This window comes from Cornus florida, unplaced genomic scaffold (assembly GCF_030987335.1).
Source record: "Cornus florida cultivar Cherokee Brave unplaced genomic scaffold, ASM3098733v1 CherokeeBrave_3.0.0_Hap2_Chr04, whole genome shotgun sequence".
Taxonomy (NCBI): domain Eukaryota; kingdom Viridiplantae; phylum Streptophyta; class Magnoliopsida; order Cornales; family Cornaceae; genus Cornus; species Cornus florida.
In genome coordinates, this window is record NW_026775574.1 from 59467553 (window position 1) to 59477905 (window position 10353).

The window sequence follows — 10353 nt, forward strand, 5'->3', positions numbered from 1 at the left end:
TATTATACTATGCCTTATTCATCCGAGTCTAATAGAATAGCTGAGAGAAAAAACAGAACATTAAAAGAAATAATAAATGCTATGTTAGTTAGTTCTAGGGCACCCCTTAACTTGTGGGGGGAAGCCATTCTCTCAGCTTGTCATATACAAAATAAGATACCCTATCAAAAAATTGGTAGAATATCATACGAGTTGTGGAAATGTTATGCACCTAACTTGTCATATCTAAAAGTGTGGGGGTATCTTGCTAAGGTCCTACTAGCATAACCTAAACAGAGAACACTAGGACCTAAGACATTTGATAGTATACTTATTGGATATGGTTATAATAGCGCAGCTTATAGATTTTTGGTAACAAAATGTGATAGCATGTCTAGGAGCATGGCTAGAAGCTGTGTGAAATGTTTGTTTAATACTATAGAATTTATATATTTATAGATTTTAATAAGTATTTGGCCATAGATATTAGTTATATATCTAATAAAATGAATATTGTAAAATTATCGATAAGATAATATTAAAAATTTATTATTAAATATAATTTTAAAGGGTTAAAAAAATTCTTAAAAAAAAAAAAAAAAAGTTAGAAACTCACAACGAAGGAGAGAGAAGAAGACCGACAAATATGTATGAATTTGAAGTTTAAGAAATACAGTAGTAAGTAACTTTCTTTTATCACATTTTGATAGTATATTATTATGTTATGTGCTTTTAAATACTTTTATGTAGATAAATATATAAATAATCCGAGAAACCTCTATGATATGTTTTTTTCAAACTTTGTTTACTAGAAATATTATGTGAATTTAAAAATAGAAGAATAGACAAGTACTTTTCTATCACATTTCAATATACTATTATTATGTAGTTTTAAATTGCTTATATGCAGATCAATGATTTTAGATGGATACGAGATTTGTTTCCTCTGACCATAGCAATCTGTTATGTTGCAGGCGTATACCTTTGTTTTTTTTTTTTTTTTTTTTTCAACAAAGAATCTTTCCTACTTAGAATTCTATTTAACTTTCATGGGTGAGAGAAAAAAAAAAAAAAAAGAAAGGCATGCCAAGCATAGTAACAATATAATTTCACATAATATCACACATTAAATTACCTTTTCAATTGAAATACTTATTATAATATTATATTTAAATGGGTAGATAATTTACATGTGAAAATTAGCATAAAATTCATACTTTGATTGTTTTTTCATCGTTGCTTAATTACATTAAAAATTATTATCATGAATAAATTAAATTTAAAGAGATTATTATTTATAAAGAAATTAAACTTTGAAGAACTTACCGAGAAAAAAAAAAAAAAAAAAACTTTGAAGTTCAAACGGTTAATTTATAACTCTTAGATTTTATTCAAACTCACGATTGTTTTACTAGCTTATATAAAACACACCATGCAAACATAATGGCGCCCTCAACCAATTAAAGTGAGGACGTGCTTATATAATTTTGTATTATTTTTTGGTTAAAAAATTATACAAAATTATCAAAATAATTTTTTTTTTTTTTTAACAAATAATTAATTAGCAACTTCCTTGAGTATTAAAATTTAAAATATTTATAAAGCCAAATGTTTTATCTTTTTCACATTCATTAGTAACAAACAATATTCTAAGAGTAAAGATGAAACTTTAAGGGGTTACAATTTCTCATATAAATAATTCTTAACTATGATACAAAGAGTAATTTTAGATAAATGTTATAATTCATATTTTCTAAAAATTAATAGTTCAAATATTTAATGGGAGAATGATATATATTCATAAGTTTTTAATATTATATATTAATATATTTGTGTAAATATTATATATTAATGTGTTTCCTTCTCTAATAAATAAGTTTTAATATTATATATTAATGCATGTATTCATTCTCTAATTAAAATTTTTAGTATTATATATTTTTTTCTAATTAGCTAGATTTCCTTTTATTGAATTTCAGTATTTTTTACTTCCTATATTATTATTATTATTAACTAAATCAATAAGTTTTTTAATATTATATATTAATGGTTTCCTTCTCATATTATCTTTTTAATATTATATATGTCTTATTCTAATTAGATTTCCTTTTATTGAATTCTAGTATTTCCTACTACTTATATTATTATTATTAACCAAATAAATAAAATTTTTTGATATTATATACTTCCTTCTCTAATTAGATTTTATTTTATTGAATTAAATAAATAAGATTTTAACTATTATATATTAATGTGTTCCCTTCTCAAAATAGATTTTTTAATATTATATATTTTCTTCTCTAATTAGATTTCGTTAATTCGTTGTACTAAAATAAATAAATTTTTAATATTTTAGCATTATATGCAGATGCCTTGATAGTCCAGTAAGTTAGTGTTTTCGGTGAATTTTGGAGTGCCAAACACCTACTAATCTAACTTTTAACTCTTCTTGCCTTGTAATATGTGTGTGTGTGTGTGTGTGTATATATATATATTATTTTAATATTATATATTTCCTTCTCCAATTAGCTTTTTCTTTTATTGAATTATAAATTATATATTAATGTATTTCCTTCACACATTAGATCTTTTAATATTTTATATTTTCTTCTATAATTTCATTAAAAGCTCTTCTAAAATACAATTTCTAAACACTAACACATAAAGCTAAATGGAAGTGATAACTTCTACTTTCTTTTTCTTTTGCCTAAAAGAGGAAACAAAAGTTATGCCAAACGAGCAGTCACAAGCTTACTTGGAATTTGAACTTTCAACCTTCTCTCATCATAAGTGTAGGTGCAAAATTTCTCTCTATAAAAGAAATTAAAATAAATAATACAACTCACTCAAAATAATAATAATAAGCAAGAGCATATATTGCTCGATACCCTTTATTGGAGGTTTAGGCCTATATTTATATTAAAAAAAAGGTAGTGGAATTATACTATGACTTGCATTGCTTGCCCTCTAATACATTCCGTATACATTGTTTTTTTCTATAATGTTGTTTCCTTCTATACTTCTTTTCATGCCAGATTTCTCTTGCTGTAAAACTTCTTTGTATGAAGGATCCTTTATTTGGTAGCACTGGTTCTGTCTATAAACAAATCTGGGCCGAATGTAACTTGGTCCAACCAACTTTATTAACTGGAAGTTCAAATAAGGCAATCTTAGTCTGTTAGTGATTTAATCTGGGCATGAACAGGGTTGGGCTTTTGTAACCCACCAAGAGATTAAAATAAGACTTATGTTGTGGCTACGCGGATGACTTTTATAAGAGGTATTTTTCCCACCACAATAAGGAGTTTGGATCGTCTACACACTGCATTGCCTCCCTGAGCTGATTCAATACAACACTTGTACTGTATTGCAAAGGTTTTAAGATAAAATATTTTTTTGCAATAAGCCCAATTGACTGTGGATCCAAAAAGGGATGGAAGAGTGAGATATTATTGATTAATAACCAGCCATTCGGGCGGATTTTAAACCTAGTCTTAGGTTCAGTTCATCATCTGATCGGGCCAGACCAAATCAGGCTCAGACGGGCCATAAGCCCAATAACCTAGGCCCGTTTTGGCTTCGGGCTTATCTTGTAAGTACAGGTCTACTTATTATATAAACGCCCAAAAAAAAAAAAGAAGCAATTATTCGATTGGAAAAAGTAGAAACTTTACTAATCTCACGATAAGACCTTGCAATTTCTATAATCACAAAAAGCCACAATCGCACAAATCCCAGTGGTTCCACATCAACGGCCCAGACTCTTTCTGGACACAACCAACGGTCCAGATCTCCCTGCTCTTCCTTCTCGCACATAGTTCGATGTTTCGCTTTCCGCCTCCAGACAGCGACATCAGCTATGTTCTTTCCCACGTGGCACTGGGCCCCACTTCCTAAGGCGGGAACCAGTATTTTCTCTTCTCATCTCTCTCCTCTAGTACTTGACTACTTGTAAAGATATATATGCGTGTGTATATATATTTATATATATATATGGTGAGAGAGAGAGAGGTAGATAAATCTCACAGACTGGCACTGAAACGCAGTTTCTGATTCTGGGGTCGACTTCTTTTTAACGTTTGAAGAGCCAGCTAGGGTTTTGTTTGTATTTTACAGTTTTCTTTCTCGAACATTTTCCGAATAATATGTGAAGAAAACGACCGATTCAGTTCTGTTCACTGTGTGCAAGGTCTTTTTGAAATCAGAAACAGTTAGAGAAAACTATTTTTGGTTCTCACGTTTTTGGAGTTTTTGAGCTTTGGAAACATCACACTTGAAATTCTTGTAAATTTTATTAGTGTGTGCAATTTTTGCAAAAGAAGGGAATCGAAATGACGAATTGATTCTTTTTGTCTTTCTCTTGAAGATTTGGTGAGAAAATTCCATTTTTAATTTCCTAATATTCGTCAAACTTTAGCACTTGAAGCTTCTCTAGTGATTTTCTCATTTCTTTTTGGGAAATTTTCTCGGAAAATCCTTGAGGTTTTGAAAATTAGGTCCTCAGGTGGAAATATGGATCATTTGGGCAATTTCTCGGGAAAAAATTGTGCTTTTGATGTTAACAAAACCCCTGCAGCTAATCCTCTGGCTGTTTGAGCTTTTCATGTTCCTTTGAACTCCTTGTGCTTTTAATTTGATGAAAATGGAGATTTTAGAAGGGTTTCAGTTTTGGTAGCAGCTCGTGAATGTGTATATGTATATGGGTTTTGTTTGATCTTTGAGCTTCTACTCTAGTTGTGAAAATCTATGGAGAAGAGAAGCTATGCATTTCATGCCAGCAGTAAAGACTTGAAACTCATTTTCTTGTTCGTTTTCTGCTCATTCAACACTTCCTTGCAATGCCAAGAAAGAGTAATCAATCATTACTCAACCAAGCCTCCATCGTCTCCGTCGTCGTCGTCGACAACACCGGAATTTAAGAGCAGATTGCAGAGTGTTATGCTCAGCATTGTATTTGGGATTATAACAGGATTGATCTGTGCAATTCTTTTTGCTTGTCTAGTCAAATGCTTCATTGGGTACCTCAACAAAACCCCAATTCTCAGGGGTCCAGTCATATTCTCCCCAAAGATTGCTCCGAAAACCCTTCAATCAGCTCTAGCAAACGAAAACGAGTTGCTAGGATCGAGCCCCAGTGGGAAGTACTACAGGACAGTTCTTGACAATGGGCTCACAGTTGCAGTCAAAAGGCTTGAACCCATTGAGAATGGGTCTCCAGAGACTCGCAGCAAGTCGGTCAAGAGGCATATACAGCAGGAGCTTGAAATGGCAGCTAGCTTGAGGCATAGGAATTTGATGAGCTTACGGGCTTATGTTCGGGAATCCGATAGGTTCTTCTTGGTCTATGACCATGTGTCCACTGGGAGTCTTGATGATGCAATGAACAGAGTGAGAGAAAATCAGCTGCAGCTTAATTGGGAAGTTCGGCTTCGGATTGCGGTTGGGATCACTAAAGCGCTCCAGTATCTTCATTTTACTTGTAACCCTAGAATTTTGCACTGCAACTTGAAACCAACCAATGTGATGTTGGATGCAGAGTTTGAACCAAGGCTGACAGATCTTAGGTTGGCTAAGCTAATGCCCGGTTTGGATGGGGCGTCCTTGGGCTATGTTGCTCCAGAGTGTTTACAAAACTGCAGGTAACAAATCTGAAGTCTGCACATCTTAGTTCTTTGAATTTCATTATGGAAACTATCATTGATTTACAAGAATGTGAGATTAGGATTCAGCAGATTTTGTCTCAATTTTCATGCTTAGTCTTAAGTCTTGGCCAACATCTGCAATAAGAACCAAAGATGGTATTCAACATTTTGAGAAATGGATACAGAAAGATGCCAACAATTCATTTTAATGCCACTTGGATCTGTCCTGTAATTATCCATTTTTAAGTTATGAACTTAACTTCTTTAATGTGCTTGAAATTAGTTTCTTGATTATCTTTCATGGTAAGCTTTGTATAGGTGCTTCATTCAGAATATTTGGTTTTCGCTTGATGGCTAATTAGCAATCAATTGAAAGTGAATATGAAGTTTCATGTATGTGATCATGAATAGATGTGAAAGTTACTTGTTAATTGAAGCTTGACAGAAAGACAATTATTTTACTCCAAATTTTGTTTATGCTGATTTTACTTGTGTAGATTAATGAGCAGCAGTTATTTGAAAGGGGTTGTAACTTGTAAGCATTAGCTTGTAATTGTGTATACCATGCGTGTCTTTGTTTCTTTAATAATGTGTCATATACCAGTTCTAAACTTAAACTGTTTTTGTTGATGGTCTTATTGTAATTGATTATTTGTTTGATCACAATAGGTATACTGAAAAGAGTGACAGCTTCAGCTTTGGTGTTATTTTGGGTGTTCTGTTAACTGGTAGAGACCCAATGGATCCGTTCTTTGACGGAGCAGCCACTGGGGGAAGTTTGGGACGGTGGCTTCGGCATCTGCAACAAGAAGGGGAGGCCCGAGAAGCATTAGATAGAAGTATTCTTGGGGAAGAAGTAGAAGAAGATGAGATGCTGATGGCAGTGAGAATTGCTGTCGCATGCCTATCTGATTTGCCTGCGGATCGACCTTCCAGCGATGAACTTGTTTCAATGCTCACCCAACTGCATAGTTTCTGAAATAATGTAAGATATCTTTTAAAACTCAGGTTATTGGCTGATATTATAAATCTAACTTTTTGGGGCAACCTCATTGCCGTCGGAGTTTTTGTTTGTTCACATGGCTTCGTATGCAGCATGCCAATCAGTTGCTTCAGTTTGGCATGGAGCAACTAAATTGCCCATTATTTCGAGCGATTTTGTTCTCAGTAATGGGTTTCGTCTTCAATCCATGTGGAGAAGGTTCATGTGGAAATGCAAAAAGTTTGTGGTGCTACGGATGTTGTTGCTGTGCTCTCTTTGTTCAGTTCCTCTCCACATTTCTAGTTTGCATTGGGCCTGTACATGACTGACAGTGGAAGTGAAGAAGTTGATTATATTCAAAGAGATTTCTAACTTAAAAGAGGAATGCTTGATCAGATAGAGTTTGTGGGAGGTATTCGCAATTATGTAGTTTTTACTTTATATTAATGTTTGATTTTGGTTCCGCTCTATATTTAGACACATTTGTAGAAGATTAACAGTTCTTTTGACTTAATCAAGTACTATTTATTTTTGGCCGGGCGGGCATGGTTGGTAGGTGTAAGAAATAAAGCAAGAAGATAAGATGTTTATCTTTTGCTTAACCAAGACTCAAGAAGTACTCAGGGTTCTTGCTCTTGCCTTGCAGCAAATAATTAGAGATTGCTAAAACAGTAACAAATTGTCTTAGCAAAACTGCATCTCAGTATTAAAACTCCCTTAGGTTATGAACTTTATGATAGATGCAGATCACACAACTGATTCAATCCTCAGGAGCTGTTAAAGCTCTCTTTGTGGTTAGATGAAAAGAAGATTGAGAGAAGTCACTCACTGTGAGACCTCCATTTTAGCTTTTCTTTATTTAACTAGCTTCTTGGGGGAAAAAATTACTTTACATTAATTTTTTATTTTTAAAAAAAAAAATCTAATAAGATACTAATGTTATCCTATTTTTCATGGACTTTTCCTAGGGGATAGATTTTTCCTTTTTAGGTGCTGCAGAAGACAAAAAGAAATTTCAATTCCATGTGATATCCATACATGTCCTCAAATAATTTGTCACACACACACACACACACATTACTTGACATTTGCAAAGATCCCATTAGTCAGTTGGTGGGATGAGGGATTTGGTAATTTTCCTTTTTTTCCCAGGGATTGTGCCTCTGTTTGCTTTGATAAGATCAGGTTTTTCAGTTGTTAATAACCCTAGTTACAGTGTTATAAACAAGCTCTCTTTCTTGTTTGTAAAGTGAGAGTGTGTGATCTCTCCAAAAGATTTTAAAGTCATTTATTAAAGTTTTGTCATTGTTAAAGTGTGTGAGAAAACTGTAAATGCTCATGCTCATGGTGTGTGCTCTTGCTTTGGGAGGATGAAAAGGTCTGTGAAAAATCATGTGGGATTGGGGTATGGTAGGATATGGTTATGGTAGAGAGGTCATGTCTCTGGTCAGTGGGGCCCATCTTCAGCATGCTCCTCAGGAAAGGGTGGGGAGAGTGAGTACAAAAGGGGCATGGGAAACAAAGCTTTAGCTGTCAGTAGCCAAATTACAGCTGTGAATTCCAGACCTCATCTTAGATGCCATGTATGAGGACTGAATCCATCAGGACCGTCCAATCTCAGTCCCATTAATGATATTTAGCTCAAACTTTTGAAACTTGGAATTGATTTCCAGTACCAGGTATGTGGAAATGGAATAAAGATTTGGAATCTTAAGTGTTGATCTTGATCATTAATGTTTCAAGAATGTTTTTGTTCCCTTTAGGTGGGGGAAAATGCTCTTTAGACCATTCAATTTAAGGTTTTAATCAATTTTACTATAAAGAAAATGACATTTGTCCATGATAATACTTTATTCAAGTTCCACTTAGAGATCTTGAACAAATATAACATAACTGTAGTTAGTGATAGAATAACTTAAATAGAAAGTGAAACTTTAATTTTATTCCATCAAAAAACACATTTGTACAACCCTTGTATATGTAGTGTTCATGTAGCATTAATTGCGAGTGTGTTTTTTTAGGAGACTATTAGATGGTTGTCGACCATTGTCACATGGTGGTCACGGCTGTAAAATAAGATATTGTAAAATAAGATATCTTCATAAGGTAATTGTAGACATGGACATCTTTTATAAGATAATTGTAGACATTGACATCACCATAGTAAAATAAAAGAGTATGTGGGCGTCGCAATATTGTCAATTATAGACTTTTTCAGTTTTATTATTGTTCATAAGATAATTGTGGACATTGACATCACGATTGTAAAAGAAAAGATAAGATATCTTCGTAAAGTAATTGTGGACATTGAAGATATCTTATCTTTTCTAAAATAAGATGTGGTTAGATGGTTTTGGACCATTTGTCACATAATGGTCACGACTGTAAAATAAGATATCTTCATAAGGTAATTGTGAACATTGACATTACTAAAAGAAAAGAGTATGCGGTGTTCATCACTTTACAATCCTATGTATCTTAGTTGGTGTCCCAATATTGTCAATTATAGACTTTTCCATTTTTGAGTCCGGTTATCCTAATGGGAGAGTCTGAATTAAACTGAACCAAGTGTAACTGATTTAGGACCGTTTAATAATTTTTGTTCGAAGTCCACTTTTCTTAACGAGAGGCTTTGGATTAAACTAGACTATCAAGTATGATTCAAAACCATCCAATAATTTTTACTTCAGGATATTATCAACACCAATATTTGCCAAGCCAAATCCCATTAATTTCTAAGCTTGTACAATTCAAATCTGTAATAGTCACTTGATAACTAAAAATTATATGGCGGAAACTAATTATGAATGTGTGTATTTTTTTATTAGTTAGCAAAATCGCTTATTATACATAAATAATGCACACATGTATAATTAAAAAATAATATTGATAAGTGGTTTTAAAGTTAGATGTATGCTATTGATTTATGTGAGTGGGGATGACATTATCATAACGTCATCGAATATGATGATCTCATCATGACATCATCCCTACTCACATAAATTTAATCGGATGTTTCCAGAGTATTGAATTCCCTAACATTACTCTTAAAAAAACGTACTTTAGCTTTTCGTATGATTTTCCAACTTTAACTCTCAAAAAAGAAAAAGAAAAAAAAGTTCCAAGTTAACGAATAATATTCTTAATTTTTAGTTGAATCCTATAATGAACATAGTAGATGTTTTATTTTATATATATACATATATATTATGAAAAATTTATTAAAAGATAAAACAAGTTTCTTGCAATAGTAAAATAATCGATAATTAACCTAACTTTTTTATTTTCTCACTCAACTGAAAAGTAATAGTTTTATTTATTGTGAGACATAACCTGCATCATGTAATATAATATGTCCAGGTGTTTTGCTTAATATTATGATGAAATAATTCAAATATGTAATTATTAACATTTTTTTTTATATGTGTAATTCTACTGACTTTGTTACCATATATTAATAATTGAGAAACATAATACAAGATTTAAGTTTATGACGTATGACATGTTTTTCTTTTGCAATTTTGAATTCTGATGGGAGTCAACAATCAATATCCACTTTTTTTTTTCTTTTTTTTTTTTTTTTTCGATAATCGGGGTGTTCAAGACTTTACCCCCAACTAATTCACGGGACCTGTGCAAGGCCCCTCCTTTTGCACTAATCGGATAAAGCTTAGACTATATTCGCGGGCGTAATCCTTAAAGAATTGTTTGTACTTAAGAGAAATCGATTCTAAGACTAATATTATGAGA

At 32.3% G+C, this 10353-nt stretch overlaps 1 protein-coding gene across 2 annotated transcripts; it reads left to right on the plus strand.

The window, feature by feature from the left end:
* Window positions 1-3938: 3938 nt before the first annotated feature.
* Window positions 3939-7139, plus strand: LOC132303333 (inactive leucine-rich repeat receptor-like protein kinase CORYNE). 2 transcript variants are annotated; one of them, XM_059800551.1, is made up of 3 exons: window positions 3939-5618; window positions 6291-6606; window positions 6717-7139. In XM_059800551.1, exons 1-2 carry the CDS (start codon window positions 4726-4728, stop codon window positions 6598-6600), a joined length of 1203 nt encoding a protein of 400 aa, XP_059656534.1. In that variant the 5' UTR covers window positions 3939-4725; the 3' UTR covers window positions 6601-6606; window positions 6717-7139. The 2 variants fall into 2 exon arrangements, with proteins under 2 accessions (XP_059656534.1, XP_059656533.1); XM_059800550.1 differs by having other exon boundaries at window positions 3940-5618; window positions 6291-7139.
* The last annotated feature ends 3214 nt before the right edge of the window (window positions 7140-10353 follow it).